Genomic DNA, 20850 nt, shown 5'->3' on the forward strand with positions numbered 1-20850 from the left:
AAAGGTGCCTTTGCGTATTGCACATTTCCAAGCACCAGTATTGTGAAGGTCAATATTATGATAATAATACAGTTGTATGCAAAAGTTTGGGCACCCCTGGTCAAATGATGTGTTTTGTAAGTGTAAATAAGTTACACATCCTGCTACAGAGAACATACATCATGGCGGCACAGTGATGCTGTGGTTCAGTTCCCCGGCCGGGAGACCAAGGTCCTTTCTGTGTGGAGCTTGCATGTGTCCGTGTGGGTTTCCTCCGGGTGCTCCAGTTTCCTCCCACAGTCCAAAGACATGCAGTCAGGCCAACTGGACACACTAAATTGCCCCTAGGTGTGAGTGAGTGTGAATGTATATGTCTGTCTGTCTGCCCTGTGATGGACTGGTGACCTGTCCAGGGTGTCTTCTGCCCAATAACCGCTGGGATAGGCTCCAGCACTCATTTTAGAATCATCTCCAACTTTGTTCTACATTCTGGACACATCTCAAATATCTCCCCCTTTCCATTTATGTATTGTGTTTTTTTTACAGTTATCTACTAATTATTTGTCATTATGTGAACCTGTCTAGTATATCAGATTCATTTTGTATATTTATCTGCCACCATGCAGTTTATATTATTGAAAAAAACATTTCAAACATTGAACAGTACTGAATACACACACACACATAGTGTACATGCCAGTGACACATTTTCAGCCATACTACTATGTCAGTATGTCTGATTCCTTATGCAAATACTCCTGACAGCTGCCCTTGTGTAAAATCTTCCCAAAGCTGGAGACAGGTAGCCAGCAATACCTGCCCCCAACACCCCCTCCCCTCCCCCACACACACTCATACTTCACACACCATCATGACTGTCCTCTCAGCCTCTGTGCTGCTAATGTGCACGTGTTCTGATAATCACAGCTGGGATTAGGGCTTTTGGAAGGGCTGCTTTATGATGAATTAACATGTGAGGTATTCGCCGTTCTGTGCGGCCGTTACAATAGGACAGTCTGACCTACTTTATGCTAATGAGCGATGGCTGAGCCCAGACTGAGTCCATACACATGATGAAACCCGCAGCCAAGTGCAGGTGGAAGGTATTACCACTAATACATTATGAAATTCAAGTCACTTTTCAGGAATAGGAATAGGACTTTTTATTTTTAACAGCAGCCTTAACACAGACATTACAACATAGATTTGATTTGTAAATTCACTGGAGTCACTTTGTCCTTGATATTTGATTCAGTGCTTTGTAGGCGTGGTGCTTTGCTCATACAATTAGAGCCACCGTTGATACGGATACTTTTGTAAGAACATGTATATATTTTTAATGATGACCAGATTCCATAATTGAGAATCAAGAATAATTAAATGTATATCTAGAGTGTCTTGTAATCAAAAAGCAGTGATCAAATTGATCAAATAACTATTTATAGTTATTTCTGGACAGTCTAAGTTATTGTTCCCAAAACAGACCAATAAAATGCTCCAAAATTCCTTCTATACCTCAAAGTTAACTAAACTAAAGGTTACCATATTGGAGATTTTGTTGTGACAGTGATGAATGTGATGTATTGATTGTTGTACATGTTTTATACATTACAGAAATTGATTAAATATGTAACTTTGAATTGTGTGTTTGGCAGGTGAGTGTTATTTGACAGACTGGACCTCGTGGAGTCCGTGTCAGCTGAACTGCGTGGGTGGGGATGACCTGGGCTTCGGGTCAGTGCAGGTGCGTTCTCGGGCTGTGCTCGCCCAAGAACCGGAGAATCTCCTGCAGTGTCCGGAGCAGGAGTGGGAGGCCAGGCCATGCACAGGTGCAGTAACAGGAAAACACAAAAACCAGCTGTTTATTTTCCCAAACGATTCTGAAAAGAATGCAGTCTGACCCCTTAAACTTTTAATGACCCATAAATGGGTCCACACTTTAATTCCTCGCTCTCATGATTGTGACATGTATGTAACAGACATATTACTTCATAGTAGTTACTGAATAACCGAGTAACTGTAGTTTTCTGAGTATTCAGAGTGATTCTGACTGTTTATATTAGCTGGGTCATTCCACCATTGTGGTGGCAAACAGGGCACTAATGTTGATAGGCAGTTAAAGTGTAAATAGTAACCTGTTATACTGAACAACATGAGTAAAGTTGTAGCACTACTGACCTAAACACCAAGTTGTAACACCACTGACCATAACAAGTCTGACTTATTACTAAAATCTGAGCCCATTGCCGCTTTAGTTTCTAAGTCATACTGTATGTAGAAATTGATGAATTTCACGAATAACACAAATGAAACAGTCTTTTTGCTGCACATGAAGCTGGTAAGAATTTTAATTATCAAAAAGATACAAAGAGATTTCACTATCCCTGTACAGAGTTAAGGCCGTATTACATTGAACGCAGTTTATTAGTGTGATTTATTAGGACGACAGTGAAGTAATTCAAACATGTGTATAACTGATGATATAACTGATGATATGTATTGCACACTAAATTTAAATTTTTAGTATGGTGAAAACATGACATTATTTTATTCGCCCGCTGATTTTTGCATGCTTTCACCAGCGACATGACCAATCCTAATGGCCTTGGTTGTTGCCATGATGACACCAAGATGATGGAGCAGCTGTGTTTCAGCAAATAGAACTTTATCCCAAACACTAATAGGATCGGAGTCTCCAAAAACAGCTCAAACTGAGCCACAAACATCAAGTTATATGTGGAAACTCAGAGTTTCAGCTCTTGAATGAGGTGGAGAAATTCTCCTTTCTCCTCGCTGTTCCACAGTGGAGAGTATCCTGCACGCTGTCACAGTGCCTGTTTGTGAGGAACTATTTTGATATAGTTCATATATATTCTGACAATATATATACTTTTGATGCACATTCTGCCCATTTCTTTGCGGACGAAAAACCATAGTGAAATTCCAAAAAAATCCCATTGTGTCTGATATGTATAGTTGTAAAATGAAAAAAATTGGGTCCATAATATTTTGCAATTTTATGATATTTTCATGTTCAGTGTTTAATGGCCTTTAGTCTTTCTTTCGTTATTTTTTGCTGTTGTTTTCTAGATATTCATACAAAAAGTATTTCATAAAGGCCTTTTTTAAAAGGACATATGTTTTTTGTAACACTACTGACAAGAAATCTCAAGATTCATTATTAATATAAAATTATATTTTTTTGTTTAAAATTATCTGAACATGGGACAGACCATAATTTTAATGCATTTTTTTACAAATCAAACTGAAAAACAAGCATCAAGCAATTGTACATACATAATCTAAAACGCTTATCCTTCTGGGTCGTGGTGGGGTGCTAGAGCCTATCCCAGCTGTCATTGGGCGGAAGGCAGGATACACCCTGGACAGGTCGTCAGTCCATCACAGGGGAGACAGACAAACATACACAGTCACACACTCACTCACACCTAGGGGCAATTTAGCGTATCCAATTGTTTTTGGACTGTGGGAGGAAACTGGAGTACCCGGAGGAAACCCACGCAGACACGGGGAGAACATGCAAACTCTGACCCTGGTCGCCCGGCCGGGAATCGAACCCAGGACATTCTTGCTGTGAGGCGACAGCGCTACCCACTGCGCCACCGTGCCGCCCCTCTTATCACTACTGTAACATGCTGTTTTTATACATGCCATGACTAAAAAAACAATTAAATAAATAAGAAAAAAAGAAGGGTTTGCTTGTGGGACGCCATTCCCCCTACAATGGCAGTATGACCCAGTTACTGAATAATAACTAGATAATAAGCCTTCGGTTTAAGGAGTTAAAGTAAATCCTCCTTCTTCCTTCTCTCACATCTGTACCAGGCGGTCAGTGTTATGAGTACAAATGGATGACCGGTCCATGGAAAGGTTCTTCTCGTCTGGTATGGTGCCAGCGATCGGACGGATTGAATGTCACAGGTGCGTCCTTCACCATATCCGCACACTCTTTCCAATGGCTAACGTATAGATTGTAGATCTTTTCACAGTGCTATTGTAAAATATACAACACATACACATATACAGTGTCTATGTTTTGACTGCTGGAATCAGGTTTATCTTTAAACTGTTAACCTGAATCTTTGCTAAACACACTTGCAAACTGATAAACAGTAACGTGTCCTCCTGGTTTTTCCAGGACAATCTGGAATCCAGGCTTTCTGTACATGCTGTACAGCACTGGAGAGTGTTGAGTGGGAGAAGGTTGAGAGATAAGTTGACATTATGAGCTGTCAGGCGCTGTCAGAGTAGAGCAGGGCAGTAGGGTGTGATTACTCTAGCAGAGCCTGTGTATAAGCTGTGTGGAAATGAGCTTTTAATCCACGACAATGTCACACTCCCATTTTAATCCCATTCCCTATCACACTGATTTTCTGCTCGTGGTGCGTGTGTGTGTACAACTGTGTGGGAGGTTGAAATGTGAAGCACAAGAGCTTTTTGTACCATGTTGTATATATCAACATATATTGGATGATAATAATAGTAGCGATAGAAATTGTACTCATAAGGGCCTTTCTAAATATCCGACTACAGTACTGTGCAAAAGTCAGAGACCACCCTTCATTTATTTAATTTTCAGACAAAACCTTTAAGTTATTCTTTTTTCAGGATATATTTTAGAGACTCAATATAAGATAATCCACTTGCATAAGGCAGGGAAATGTCAAAGGAAAATAAGTGGAAAAAACAGGATTTTCCAAAACTGGAGTTTACAAAAATGAGACTCCCAACAACTATGCAAGACCTGTAGACCACCGAATCTGTCCCCATCAGATAAACAGCACTTAAATCTTTCAAAGCTGCTGCTGTCCTCAGAATAATGGACTGACAACCCCAGATCTCAACATCACTGAATGTGTTTGGCATTATTTGTGTCATGAGAAGCAGAAATGAAACCGACTTCTAAGACAAAACTTTGGAGGTGTGAAAAAATATTATTGCAGATTTCTTTAAAAAACTCAACGCAAGTTCCCTGAGAAGAACGGAAGCTGTAATAAAGGTAAAAGGTGGACACATTAAATACTGAAATATTTTGTAATACATTTAATTGTTGAGGTTTCCTTTAAATATATGTTTTCCTGATCCTAAATAACTTGTACTTAATGGCCATTATGGCTGAAAATTAAATAAATGAATGTTGGTCTCTGACTTTTGCTCAGTACTGTATACATCAAAGTATCAGAAAAAAATGGCAAAACATATTGCCTAAAGGAAAATATAATGTTTTGATTCTTGTAATACAATTTTAGGTGTGTTTAGTCTATCGTACTGGTTTGCTTATTCCACATTTATGCTCAACATGCAATTTTTATTCATGTATTTGCTCTATGCTGAGACATCCAAATTCAGCTCCTTCCAGATGGCATGCATATGCCTGGCCACTTTGATTGACAGAATGCTGCACTGGAGCTTCTAGCACTTACTCATTTCCTCTCAAACAACATGGACTCTCATGAATATTCATGTGTTGTTCTGAGGTGTGAAGCGCTATGAATATTCATTGGAATAACTTGTAATAGGTAAACACATTTTTGCAGATGCCTGCAGTTTATGTGAGGCTTCAAAGGCCACCCTCATGCGCCTCCCAGCAGCTATAGCTTATTTCCAGTTGCTTGTGGGTTTGGTAATAGAAAACAGTAGCACACTCTAGGAATTGTGGGGAGGGAGATACATTTAGAATATTTTCCTGCTTTCTTTGGTGGCACCTGCTTAAAGGGTCCATGGGTCATGGAAAATTTTTAAAGAGTTTGATTTAGTGGGTAAACATTACTGCAGAATGTTTTGAAACTGTTTCAGTCACTGTCCAGTTCATAAATGGAAATTAAGCTCCAAAATCAGCTTGTTTTTGATACCTGAAAGTATGTTTATGATATCTGACAAAACAATGAATGATATGATATGTCTACCTATTCAGTCTATGGCTGGTTAGCTCACCCATTCATGATGAAGTTATAAGGAGTGTTTCAGCTTGGACTGCTTTTCAAATAAGGTGCAACACAGAGCAACCTAAACAGAGGTCATTCACATATGAGTCTTTAAAGCACAGTAACAAAAGCGGGATAAGGGGAGGATGAAAAAGGGACATATACAATTAAACGGATGACTATTATTGTATAAAAACTCACACAAATGTCATAAACAAGTTAAATGCATGATAAACCGTCTATATCTATGATTTGGCCCAACTACCAAAAAAACTTGAGCTATATCGCCATAGCAGTCATCTTGAGCTATATTGCCATAGCAGTCATCATTGGAGCAGGAGAGGGCTGCTTCAGAGACGGGGCACTGGGTGAGGTTTCTGTTTCACCGCTCTCATTGCAGACTGTATTGATTTATCTGAGCGTAGAGAAAATAAAGGCTCACACAGAAGCCCCGCTGTGCCCGCTGGCTGTCCATTTCACTGTATTCATAGGCCCATTGGATTCTCCCTCAGGCTAGAGAGAAGGAGAGAGAGAGAGAAAGAGAGAGAGACAGAAAGGGAGGAGCATACACTGTTATTTCTCTCCTTGTGATATGATTCCTGGGCGTCCCACAGAGAGATTCATTTTTAATTGTGTGCCACAGTGCCTCTGTTCACTATTGGCTATTCACGTGGGACCGGGCAGGAGTGTAGCTTCACCATTCATTCTCCGTGTGTCTCTCCTCACATATTCATGCAGTCTGCCAAATGATGAATTAATGGTCATGTATGTGCGTGCCTAGAGGTCTGGTCCAGTTTCTGTACTAGGTAAGATGAGGCGGTACTTTAGCTACTTTCACAACACAGCAGAGTTACCGTGAGAAACAGAGAGACAGCAGTGCTGAGAGGGGGGAGAGAGGAAATAAAAAGAGAGGAATGGGAAAAAGAGAGGAGAAGGGTGAAAGAGAAGGTAAGAGAGAAAAAAGAGAGTGAAAGAGTGAGAAAGAAAAAGATGAAAGAGAGAGAAAGGGAGAGAGGAAAAAATGAGTGAGAAGGAGAGACAGAGATAGAGAAAGAGAGACAAAGAGAGAAAAAAATAAAACAGACAGAGAGATAAAGAAAAAGAGGGATGAAGAAAGACAATGAGAGAGAGAAAGGAAAAAAGAAAGAAGACAGAGGCACAGAGAGTGAGACACAGATTGTTAGAAAGACAGAGAAAGATGAAAAGAGAAGTAGAGAAAGAGCACAACAAAAATAGAGAAAGAAAGATAGTGAGAGAAAGAGAGGGAAAGAAGAGAGGGGGAAAGATGAAAAACAAAGAGCGAGAGAAAGAGAGACAAAGAGAGATAAAGACAGAGAGAGAGAGAGAGAGAGAGAGAGAGAGAGAGATAGAATAGATACTTGTAAGAAAAGAGTGAGACTCCAACACAACAAACTCAAAATAACAAAATAACAAGGAGACAGTAGATGAATCTGGGCCGTGTGTGTGTGTGTGTGTGTGTGTGTGTGTGTGTGTGTGTGTGCGTGTGTGTGTTTGTGTGTCTGTGTATTTTCTGAAATACTGACGTTTTATCATTTGCCCTGCAGGTGGATGTCTGGCGACAAGTGAACCTGTGTCAGACAGGTCATGTGACCCAGCCTGTGACAAACCCCGTTCTTACTGCACTGAGGTTTGTGTGTATGTGTGTGTATGTGTGTGTGTGTGTGTGTCTGTATGTGTGTGTGAGGCACAGGAAAAGTGTCAACAGGGCTCAGGGGGACGATTCTGCTACAGCAGGGTCTGATACTCTCACACAGTAAGTGTGTGAGAGAGAGAGATCCAGAGAAAAAGGAGAGAGAGATGAAATGTGAGATTCACCACCTCTCAGCTGCACTGAGGCTGGAAAGGAGCACTTGTGCTTCATGAATCTCTGGTAATCTAATACATGGTCACTTGGGCTGTATTAAAAACTCTTTTTTCGTTTTATTTATTGTTAGGTCATTCAAAAGTTTTAACTGCTCTGTACATTTTGTTGTCATTTAATGATAAATGGACCAATATAAATAGTCCAAAATTCCTAGGAATAAAATCCACATTAACATACATTAAAGTTAAGAACATTTTTCTTTTTTGTATAAAGTTGCCATTTCAGAGAGAGAAAATTCTATTATAACAGCAATGATATGCAGTTCACTACTTCCTGAAAAAAGATCTCTCCAGTATCTTCACAGAAAAGAAAATGAAAAGAAACAGAGAAGAAAGTGTTTGTAGAAGGGTCGTATTCTACAATTGCAGCAGCTTCTGACCTTTATACCAGTGCCAACAGTGCCTTCTAGGGAGCTAAAAATATATATCTCTATAATTTTGAGTTAATTTTAATTAATAGAATCATCAACTAATGGACTAAAATATAGGCAGATACAGCCAAACAGCCTTTTCTATTGGTTAGGTCTACTAATATAATTAGTAATTGACCGAAAATCAACCAAGCATGGTTTGATTAGCAATAAGTGGGACTCTGAAGTTGTACTCTGAATAGGTTTCAGTCAACTGATAGAACTGGAAACCAGCAGCAGCTCAATGCCAGAGCTCTTTACTGAAAGAGTCACTGGAAAACTGCTACAAGCCAATATATTGCTTCTGTTGCAACAAAACCTCGTATCTCCATTTTTGTCGTTTTTTAGTTTTTGACATAATTTGAAAATGCCTGTTGGTTTTTACATTTTGTGTACATTTCGTGATGAATGGGCCAAAAGAAATGACCCAAAATTACTTGGGAAAAAGTCCATTGACTTACATTAAAAGTAATGTATGTTTTTTCCTTCTCTTGTAAAGTTATCATTTTGGAGATGCAAGGTTTTGTTCAGACAGCAGCGATATATGTTAATGTCTGTTATAAGCTTCAAATAAAACATACAGAGTGTCTTTTACGAGCTTTAAATGTCTGTGTTTAATGAAGAATGGCAAAAAATGTGAATATGTTAGCGATAATATACCATAGAGGCAGTTATCATTATCATAGAAGTCTTTCTGTTTTATTTTTTTGAAAGATTTTTGATATTTATGGCCCGAACTGAAGGTCGTCTCTAATAGTCATGGTTCACCACTGCTTTCTATTTTCTGTGACATCACAGAACATTTTTAGCATATGAACACCAAACAGAAACCATGCAAACAATCACGAGTCAAAAAATCATAAATCTTCAAACCAGAAAACATTGAACACCAAACAAATATGTGAGATGCAACAATCAAAAATTCAAAATACAAGAAAGGAGCAAAATGTCAGAAAATACTGCAGTCATTTAAAAATTCATATGTAAAAATAGCTTTCTGTCCAAGGAATAGCTACTCATGCATCTCACAGTATATGACTTGTATTTCTATAACAGAGTGCATCAGTGCATGTAGCTCTGAATCAGTGGGTTAACCCCCTGCTGCGTATTACTATATTCCTCTATGAGTTTGGACCAACATATCGCTCCTGCTCCTTTTGTCTGCTGCTTTGTAGCATGAAATGGGCCGATTGCATTGCGTTCTGTCATATGTGCCCTGATCTGAGCGCCGTGTTTGTGTTGGAGTGATTATCCTCCTGAGATTGCTGGGGGAATAGGAGACCCCCTGCTAACTGCAGGCAAAGCAAGCAGAGTACACATCAGAATTCAGTGGGTTTGAGGAACGCCTCTCTGGATGTCTCCACACACACATGCACAAATATTTTCATAAACGCATAAGCATGCAGGCGTAGACAAATGTATGCACACCCATAAATATCAGGAGAACATGTGCTGTGATTTCTCCAGTCAAATCACCCCAACAGTGCACATTTGCAATGCACAGGCTTGTTCTCAGACAAATCCCAGACACTACTGCTTTGATTGAGGCACATCTCATCTGCTGTTCTTTAAAAAACATGGAGAAATACCAGCACAACAGGGAATCACCCTCAGAGGCATCACTGCTTCTTAAGAATTTTCAGCTAAAGAGAGGAGCACCAGAGAATATAATGAAGTGCTCAAAGGACGGGAAGTAACTACAGTAGGGCTCGATAAAACTAATAATGAAGCAAGCAGAAGCAAAAGCATGGGAAGCTAAATAAATTTAGCAGCATGAAAAATCCCAAATCATATAGCAAGATGAAGGAACAAAATGTCTAAAACAATGGCTTCCAGTCCTAGACTATCTCTGTTCTGCCTATTTTGGTGTTTTCTCCACCTGATCCAACTACTGACATTGATACATGTTCAGTTTGTTTGGTAGCTCAGTATATACTAAGAGTTTGCAGTGAACGCAGCAGACTGATCTTGGATCAGCTATCCTCTGTTCTTTTTTGTGTAACTGGTGTGTTGCTGCCCTCTGCAGGCTGGTATATGTGGTTGTGAGGAGGGCTACACCGAAGTGATGACATCAGATGGGGTTCTGGACCAGTGCACAGTGATCCCAGTGCTGGAGATCCCCACTGCAGGGGACAGCAAAGCTGACGTCAAAACCATCAGGGCCATCAGCCCCACCCAGCCCACCACCAACCTGCCCGGACGCTCCGGTCGAACGTGGTTCCTGCAACCCTTTGGGCCAGGTGGGCCTTAGCCTCATATGCTGTGGATTGTTCAGTTATCACTATGAATTATTCTATAAATACTACATCATATTGCTTTTGTCAGGATAAAACCTCATATCTCTATTTTTGTCGTTTTTCAGTTTTTGACATAATTTGAAAATGTCTATTGTCCTTTACATTGTGTGTAAATGAAGAAGTGGCCCAAAATTACTTAGAAAAAACTCTGGTTCCATTGACTTACATTAAAGGTAAAGCAGGTTTTTTCCTTCTCCTGTAAAGTTACCATTTTAGAGATACAAGGTTTTGTTCCGACAGCAGCAATATATAAAATATGCAGCTGGCCTCTTCTCAAAGTTTTGTCACCAATAACAACTTGAAGGAGCTAAACATTCCAAAAATCCATAATACTAGCCAATGTAATTTTATATGGTCAAAAATTAAACTGACTCCAGTGATTTTAGTTAAACAGTGTTTTAATGTGTAACATGATTGTCAGTTATCAATCATGAATCATCAAATATGGTGGTCACCTTTCAAATTTCTTGAGCTTAAATAATAACAGAAACACAAAACTCTTAGATAATGTAAGTATAAAACCAGTCTTGTGTAATCTTGAATCTTAAAACAAGCACATAACATGAACTCCCGAAAGTTGCTCTGCTCTCAAACAGGAGCATATTTACATTTGTTCTTGTACTTCACTTCCACTGTGCTTGCACACCAAGTCATTTTCTGTTCAGTTTTATGCGCGACTTCATTCCCTGATTTCCACTCCTGCCTATATATTGGAAATATTGGCTGATTTCATTGGTCAAATGATGTACTGTTCAGCCCCTAGTATGTGCAGTCACATGCAAAAGTTTAAACACCCCTCGTCAGATGATGTGTTTTGCTGATTTTCTAAGTGAAAATATCCTCTGCATGAAAAAAAAACTTAAATATGGCATTTTCTGCAAATTTTAGTGCACAATTTCGATTAATTCACTGAGTTTAATATAAAAAATAAAACATAAAATGTGCCATAACTTGTGCAGAGGCTACATTTTATGCTATATTTTTACCAGTATTTTAAATTCAGCAAATAAACAGTAATTGTGTGCTATTAGTTATTTGACCAGGGTACCCAAACTGTTGCATAACTGTAGCTATGACAGTGAGGAGGGGAAGTCTGGAGTTTAATAGGTTAACTACACTTAACAAAGCTTAATTGAATGTGCATTTCCCTTTGATAGAGCCTCACAGGTCTCAGTGCTAACAAATATACAGACCACCATAAATACTTCTTAATTACTGTTGGTTGTTATTATTTTTCTCCACAGCAGGGGGCTCAACTTGTTCTTTGTGCTTGGAATATATGAAAAGCCTGTGTGAGATCAGCTAGTTCCAGCAGGTAGCAGGGGATGATGCTGCTCATGTCGTAGAGCCTCCTGCAGGCAGGTTTTAATGAGCAGCAGTTCAGAAGCAGCCGGTGTTGATTTGTCTGTGTTATTCTGTTATTTTTTATAGACGGCAAGCTGAAGACCTGGGTGTACGGCGTGGCAGCAGGAGCTTTTGTGCTGCTGGTATTCATCTTCTCCATGACTTACTTAGCCTGGTAAGAATATTAATGACAGCAACAAGACAATGTTACTTTCACTCTGTGCGTCTGCAGTTATATAACAGCAACATTTTGGCAAACTGTTTCACATTTCAAAGCAGTTTTCCTGTTTTAAATGTAATATACAGTACTGTGCAAACATTTTAGGAGCCTGAGAAAATTCTATTCAAAAAGCTGTTTATCTAGTAGATAAACATTTATTCACACAGAAAAACACAGTAAATACAAATGACATTGTTACAACATGAAGTCATGATTTTATATTTGGCAGTATGTTCACTTACTCATTTCCAAACCTCTCTATGTGGCAGCCAAGTTGTATTGGTAATTACCATCCACTGGTTTGTCTAGTGAGTGCTTCATTATGTTAAATCCATGTGATGCCTAGAGGTGTCCAAGAGAAAACTTTTTTTTAAATAAGAAATTCTTATTACTTTGTGCTGTATTTATGTGTATTTGCATCTATTCTAAAGATATGTGGTGTTTCCACTGGAACACAAAGCCACAATTATTACCCAGATGAATGGTTTTAAGCAGTGAGCTTAGGTGCTGTTTTTACAGCACTGTATTTGTGACATTTTGGTATGACTTGATTTTTTCATAAAGAAAGAGAACCAAGTGCAAAAGCTTTCAGCACATACAGTATGTATTCCAGGGCATGCAGTCTATGTTATGTATTTCTGACACACAGTACATATCACTTAGTATAGTTTTAATACATGTTGATCTAGAGCCAGCTCATATGTAGATCCTTATCAGAATCTTATGAATTGTAAGATGACCATTAAATAAATGGTGCTAAAGGGCAAAATAAGCACTAAACATGTAGATTAGAAAGTGGACTCAAAATAGCATATTTGCTGTAACAAATCCAGAGATACAGTTGTATGCTGAAGGTTGAGTACCCCCGGTTAAAGTGTAAATAGGTACACATCCTCGTCAGAGATATCTTTCTGCAAATTTTTGTGCACAGTTTCTGTTTATTTGCTGAGTTTAACATATTGGGGAAAAATTAAACTAAAAATATAAAATGTGCCATAAATTTTCCACAGAGCACATTTTATGTGTTCTTATTCCCAATATGTCAAATTCAACAAATAAACAATAGTTGTGCATAAAAAGTAACAGAAAATCAACAAAATATAATTTGACCAGGGGTGCCAAAACTTTTGCAAATGATTCTGTGTGTCACCAGAGATGGGTAGAGTAGCCTAAACTGATGCTCAGGTAAAAATATTGTTACTTATGTGAAGTAATGACACAAGTGGAAATAAAATTATTTTCCCAAAAACAACTTGAGCAGAAGTATAAAAGTCTATTTAAGTAAAAAAAAAACTACTTAAGTACTGAATACATTATAGAATGCAAAGGAGCTTTTTATGCATCTCTCAGCATAGGAATTGAAGTTTGTTTGACTCTGTTCTTCTCTTTTTGGGTCCTTTTGGTCTAAAATAAAATGCTAAACCTCAGAAGTCAGATGTGATCAATTGCAGAGCAGAACAGATATAAATCCAAAAAGCAATTATTGACTAAACAAAGACTCAAATGCAACTGAATAAAAAGTAGATTACTTTCCTCACAAATGTAGAGTAAATGTAACCAGTTCCTATCCACCTTTGTGTGTAACCATACTGGTGGTTTTACATTTTATATCTTAGCTTTATTTAAAAATGGGCACTTGTTTTTCAGCTCCAGTTATAAATAACTAAAGTGAATTTGTGCTTCACTGTTTCTCATATAAAGACTCACTTCTCTGGAATATGAAATAGTTATTTGCCAGAATGTTGTAGTTATGCTTCTTTCCATCATTTTCCCTTCATTTGAATTAATTTAAATCCTTTTCCACTTCTTGTATCATTGTTCATTCTAAATCATTTCTTCCATCATTCATTCTGTTCTTTTCTTTTCATTCTTTTCATCCCTCCACTCTACCTCTCAGTATATGTATTCTGACCCGGCACTCGGCTCAGAATGCTGAGACTTCATCAGTGGTGTGGGTTGGAGCGAATGACCAAGAGATAACGTTCACATGTCCTAACTGCCAACATGCTGAGACTCAAATCAACTAAATGGCTGAGCTCAGCTCTGCCCCCTTCCCCCGCGGCCAGTCAGGCCTCCTGCTCCCACTCGCCGTCACGCTGCCTCACATTCACTCGTGCCTCTCTGACCACTCAGCTCTGGAGGAGTTATTTGGTGGAGGTGAGCAGGTAGTCCAAAGTGTAGAGATGATCCCTGCTCTTATATCCCTTGTGCCCTTTGTAGTCAGAAACCTCATTTATACCTGGTCATTTCATGCAACTTTTATCAGGATTGCAAGATTTTAACCACATCCATTTACGCTTAGGTTCTGTTTGTACCTGATATTAACATCCATCTTAAGTGATCTCATCTCAAGTAGACAGCGAGACATATAACTGTTTACACATAGCATTTCCTTGGGTCTTAAATGCATCTACAGTGATCACTTGTGATTGGTTCAGATTTCATGATTGATGGAAGGGTACCATAAAATGCAGACAGCCTCATCTATGCACTATGTACTATGACCGACATGCTCTTACTGCATTTATTTTTAAGTCAGAAACATCCCACAAGTCCTTGTTCATGTACATGTACAAGCTGTTATATGTGTTTAAACCGCATGGACTGCAACTTCTAAACAAATGGGAGAAGAGATGAATAATGAAACAGCGCAACTGCTTTCATCTTTACTGTGATGATGCAGTTGATTTAGGTGATCCTTCATTATTGTTAAGCATGCATTGGGATTCACCTGCCCAGCATCAGAAGGTCTTTAACAGCCAATCATCATACCCCACTAAACCCATGATCTTGTACATGCTTCTATGGTAGACAGCATCAAAGTTAAGCTAAGCTACCTGTGAGTTGCTACACTGCTGGGTATAAAAAACGACACTGATTAACTAAAGGGGGTATTGTTTGCATCCAATTATATTGGCTGCATTTTTGGGATGTGGTGGGAAGATATGTTGTGCTGTCCATTTGATTCTTTCCTGAATGTTGGTGAGATCTTCCATAGATTTATCACCCTGTATTTTCCTTCGCTGTTTGTTTGGTCCTTCTGCTTGGATACCACAGCCCCCCCATGTTTTTGATGATCAGTAAGAAACACTGGGCGTTGTTCACACCTGTCACATCTCACATCTGTCCACCCATGAAAAACCACCCAAGCCTTAGTCAATGCTTCTGGTTGTCAGATTGAAATAGCTGGCATCAACTCATAACACAGCAACTAATGGCTTGTGTTATTTCTTGTTTCCTTTTTTTCCCGCATTATACAAAAAATAAAATATGTTCTGCATGACTTTGTTCATTTCCTTACACTTCTTTTCTGCTGCACCAACCATGCATGTCTTTCACGATTAACCTGATTGTGGTTATGTGCATTATGATGGAATGTATTGGGTACATTTATGCTTCACAAACCACCTGCTGTAGTGATCTAAAGAATCGGATAGGCATTTGCTTGGGTACATTTACACCTGCATTTTACATGGGTAATCCCTGCTAATATTCATATGCATGAAATGACCAGGTCAGAGGTCATCTCTGAGATTTACATTGTTTACCCTTTTCCCAATTTTAAAGATCCTTTTAATATACAGCTGTCATACTGCAGGAGGCATGAGTTGCAATATTTTGATCAGCACTGCCCCCTGTTGGTTATGTCTTTGCGTGTATCTCCGAATCCCAATCCTCAGAGACATCTTCATATCTTTCTCTTCCTTCTTGTGTACCCTCTCATCACCCATCATAAGAAGTCCACTCTAAGTGATTAGGTTATTTTACCACATAAGTCTTGTTAATATGAAGTGGCCATTGAGATTTGTCATAATCATATAATCTTACCCTTCTGCATTATTTCTGTCATAGTACTCACTAAGGTAAGACTGTGGAGTTCTCAGTGTGCTGTTATTTACTGCCTCATGCTTTTCTGTGCTCCTACATCAGTTCTTTTACTTACACGGCGGCAGTGAGTTGCACTATTAAAAGCCTTTGAAGAAAAATGAGCTTTTTCTTTAGTTGCATCATTAACATGCTGTAGTAATTTTGGACCACACAGTACATAAACCATGTAACATATAGTATATTGTACTGTATTAAAGCAGTGTAAGCTATAGCATAAGCAATACTAGATTTATCCATTGCATGATGATTACTAAAAGCATGACAGCATAGATAGGAATGCATGCAGTCTAACAGAGCACAATGCTATGTGGTAAAGTGTAATTATTGATTATGGAAGCCATAAGATGCGTAGATACTTTTTTGAGTTATTTTGGGTATTTATAAGGTAATTAGACAGTGCTCACTGCATACTATTTTAATCTGAGTGACCTAGACGTGCAAAGAGGCAACTTTTTAAGTCTGATGTCATCGGCAGAGGGCAAAGCATATTTTGTGCTGGAGTACAGTGCCTTGCAAAAGTATTTAACCCCCTTAAAAGTCATCAGATTCGTCTGGATTATAAATGACACAGATTGTTCCAGACAGTGTTTTTTATTGCAAACCAGCGTTCTCTTAAAGTAAATTTCAGAATTCATTATTTGTCAGCAAACTTTTAAAAACTTAAAAATTAAAAACATAAATGCTTATCACTTAAGTATTCAACCCCTTCAGACTAGTGCGTGGTAGAACCACCTTTTGCCGCAATAACAGCTTCGAGTCTGTTGAGGTAAATTTCTACCCGCTTTCTACACTGCCTGAGAGAGATTTTAGTCCACTCTTCCTGTTGTTGCTGTTCAGTTTGTTCAGGTTGGTTGGAAGATGGTTGGGGACCTCAATTTTCAAATAGTGCCATTGATTCTTGATTGGATTGAGATCTGGACTATGACTTGACCATTGTAGTACATTCACCTTTTCTTGTTTTACCACTCCTGTGTTGCTTTAGCTTTGTGCTTGGGATCATTGTCCTGCTGAAAGGTGAAGTTTCTACCAAGCCTTAGGTTTTTTTTAGCAGACTGAAGCAGGTTGCCTTGCAGTATCTATCCATCCCTCAGTTTTTACAAGATGCCCAGTCCCTGAAAAGCTTCCCCACAACATGGTACTGCCGCCCCTGTAATTCACTGTTGGGATGGTGTTTGTTCAGGAATGGGCAGTGTGAGATTGGCACCATACGTAGCATTTTGAATTTTGGCCAAAAAAGTCTCGTCTGACTACAAAATCTTATCCCAAATTTTAGCCGGGTCACTATGATGCTTTCAAACTCCAGACTTTTTAGGGCTTTTACATTTTTTAGCAAGGCACTGTATTTGTTGAAAATGGTACCAATTTTAAAAGGTCACCTAATGATTGTTTCTTTTTCCTCACAGCAAAAAGCCAAAGAAGCCCCAGAGAAGACAGATGAACAACAGACTGAAGCCTCTGACACTAGCTTACGACGGCGACGCTGACATGTAGCCTCCCTGGAACCACTGATCCTGTAAACCACATTACTCCACAGCTGCCTACTGGCTAAAGCCTGCGCAGACTTTATGGACTGCTTTTTCTATGACGTTATGGAACCTCTGCCCCAGTTTATAATTAGCCCACGTTTGTCCCTCCTTCCTTTTTTATTTACTTTTCAACTTTTTTGACTTTCACTGGAGCCTTCACGAACTTGTATCTTCTTAAGGAAGTCTGCCTTCGCCTTTCTGCCATTTCTGTACCATAGACTTGTCTTTCGGAAGGAAATCTGTTGGAGAGGGCCCTTTTTTGAATAGGGAGGTTTTTCGCTGAGAAAGCACAAGGATACCTTTTCTCTCCTCAGGCGTGTGCGGCTGCAACGTTTGGAAAACTCCTTATCTCACAGCTCGTGTAAAAGTGATCAGTCACCGTCCTACTCCGAAACACACTCCATTTGTGTTTGTTTGTTGCAGCCGTTTCCTCAATAGTATCGTGGCGGTGGATTTGAGGTCAGTGCTCAGATTTTACAGGCCTGCTAGTGCCCCCTACAGAAACTCTGGCCTGCCTCTCCCCTCTCCGTATTCAGGTCCCATTTTGCACTATATTAGTGCAGCATGATTACTTATAACATTGCCATAGAAAACTGCCTCTCTCAATACAGACGATGTACAGTCTCGTGCTAGACGTGTAAAAAAGTAGCCCTTTTTTTGCAGAATGAACTCAACAATGTCTGTTTAAAGTTGCTTACTTTACCTCTTGTTTGTGATAATATGGGGCACAAATGTAAGATAATTTCTGTGGTTGCCACTATCCCCTTGTAACATGTACAGTTGGAGTCTACTAAGTGTTGCGTTCTTTGCCTGATTGACTTTATATGTTATTTCATTTTTATTTTGACTGGGGGTTTTGAAGGCTCAGTAAATCGTTGGGCATCATTTCAGTATAGAGGCACACTATAATAGTTTAATAATGCTCGTAATTAAGCCTTAGGAAGCTGGTAACTGGCTACTCATTACTATTTAATTAACACATTATTTACTACTTTATTAACAATAACTAGCAGTAATTAGGCATTTTCCAGAACACTTTTTTGTGTATTATACTGCAGTCTTTTGCAAAAACACCGCAGGTGTGCATTATTATGCTCTTATTAAGCCATTAGCTGGTAACTACTTTATCCAGCTCATAAAAGCTAATTAACTGATGGCTCATTAGCACTAACTAGGGTGAATTAAGCATTGCATGTTTTATATCATAATCTCATATACATCCCTTTCCTGAGCACTGGGTCTATATGGAATGTGCTTATTAATAATCTCTGTAATGAAATTGCTAATTACTCACATTGCATTTCATCAGAATTGTTTATTTTTTGCTTTTCAAAGCAATAGTTTGGTGTTGTTATATATTTTTATCAGTATCGCAGCAGAAAATCACCACTTAGCTCTAAATAAGGACAAACTGAACCACTGTTCTGAAGATTTTTAGTTGACATGTACACCTAAGAAGGTTTAACTCAGACTATGTATTGCTTAATATAATGAGCAGCCAGTTATTTACCAGCCACTAGCTTGTTAAGGCTTAATAAAAGCATTATTACAAGGACATCGTAACACACGCTATACTGAAGTGTTGCCAATTTTCTATTTATTCCTCTGATTTAAAAGGGCTCCATTATCATGATATGAGAGCTTTCAGAGGTTTTAGAACAAGAAAATGCTTGTTTTAATTAATAGCGATTCTACTGTGTTTATCATTGCTGTCCAAAAAAAAAGAAAAAACAAGCATCTTAATTTTTTCGGATTTTTATTTTTCTACATCATTTGAGCACCGCAGATATACTTTACATTGTGTGAAAATTTCATGATAAATGGACCAATAGAAATGCTCCAAAATTGCTTAGAACAAAACTCTTTACCTTACATGATAACTAAGAAACGTTTTTTGCCCTCTCCTATAAAGTGACCCTTTTGGAAATACTGTTTTTTCTTTGGACAGTGATGATGTGTAAGTCCAAGCTGTTGTGTAACACGTTAATTACACACATCATAACAGCTACAGTCCCAATAACTAAAACAGTGATGTTTAGCCAGAATGTTAAGATAAATTTGGATGGTTTATCTAACTGTTATGTTTGGTATTTTGGTATGGAGAGTTAAATACAGCAGGTGGTCATCTTTACAAAGAAAAGACATCATGTATAAAACTCTTAAATAACCAGTTCAACTTGAAGTGCTAAGAAAAAGTGAAGAAGCTGAACTCGACTGCATTAGCTATCACAGATTGCCAGACTTGAGTGGAAAACTGTACTTTGCTGTGGCCAGTTTCTCTCCATAGTACATCAGTTTCAATGAAGCAAAACGTAGCATCCCCAAGGATGCAGATTGTAATGATCTGTGAAGTGAGCAGCATACTTAGAGAAAGAACATGTTTGGATCATAAACACAGGCAGTATTACAGTGCAGACTAAGGGATAAGCTATATCTACAGTATATATTATAAAACATGTTGGTCTGTAGTGGCATATCATTAACTTATTAACATTTTAAAGGTATCAACAGCAGATGAAAGGAATGTTTACTTTTTGTTAAATTATGAGTTGTAAATACATGGATGATGATTTTATTTAATAATTTTCTGTATTATATATAAATATGTTAATTTTGTTTTTTTATGCACAAAACATTAGGGGAAAAAAACTGTGCGTGTGTGTGTGGGCATGCGTGTGTATGAGAGAGAGCAAGAGATAGAAAGAGTGAGAGAGAGACAATAAGGGTGAGCGAGAGAGAGAGTGAGTCAACAACTACTGATCTTCTCTGGGGCTATCCAGATTTACTGTGTGAAAACGTTGCTCAGCTTTGTCCTTTTCCTACAGGTTGTTTATATGTATCTGATGAATTGCTGATAATAAACAAGAAAAAGCCTTCAGTCTGTTCTGAATGTTCATTAGCTCACAATATATTTGAAATATATATAGAAAATATAGAAAACTTATATAGAAATTTGATTAAAAAAAATGAATAGCAATATTATGGTAACACTTGAACATCATATATAAACACTTCATAACATGTTCATGAATGTTCAAATCAACATTTATGAAGCATACATGTTTTACATGATATTAATATGGACTATGACACTTCTGAGAGACATTTTTCAAAATAAAGGTCCTCATTTTTTATTTTGAAAAATTATATTTTCAGTAAAACACCTAATTTCTGGACAGCCAACATAAAAATAACCTCACTTTATAGACTTTGGCCATTCAGTGCTTTGACACATTATTACATATGTGCATCTACATTGTTACATTTTACATGTATAAATGTGGAAACATTGTATTGTCATTGTTAAAAATCAAGCTCAGCCAAAAAGCAGCAAAAAGTTGTATATCTGAGTTGCTA

The 20850-nt window shown here is 38.3% G+C and overlaps 1 protein-coding gene across 1 annotated transcript in view; it reads left to right on the top strand.

Annotated features, from left to right (window-relative positions):
- The window catches only part of thsd7aa (thrombospondin, type I, domain containing 7Aa), a 168932-nt gene extending 148561 nt beyond the window's left edge, over positions 1-20371 (top strand). The window contains exons 23-28 of the mRNA XM_036566242.1: positions 1635-1808; positions 3826-3921; positions 7490-7572; positions 10245-10458; positions 11947-12034; positions 17371-20371. Of these exons, the coding sequence (XP_036422135.1) occupies positions 1635-1808; positions 3826-3921; positions 7490-7572; positions 10245-10458; positions 11947-12034; positions 17371-17458 (743 nt within the window). The 3' untranslated portion in view covers positions 17459-20371. The remainder of the gene's footprint in view (positions 1-1634; positions 1809-3825; positions 3922-7489; positions 7573-10244; positions 10459-11946; positions 12035-17370) is intronic.
- Positions 20372-20850: the final 479 nt, after the last annotated feature.

Source organism: Colossoma macropomum, unplaced genomic scaffold (genome assembly GCF_904425465.1).
Source record: "Colossoma macropomum unplaced genomic scaffold, Colossoma_macropomum, whole genome shotgun sequence".
Classification (NCBI taxonomy): Eukaryota; Metazoa; Chordata; class Actinopteri; order Characiformes; family Serrasalmidae; genus Colossoma; species Colossoma macropomum.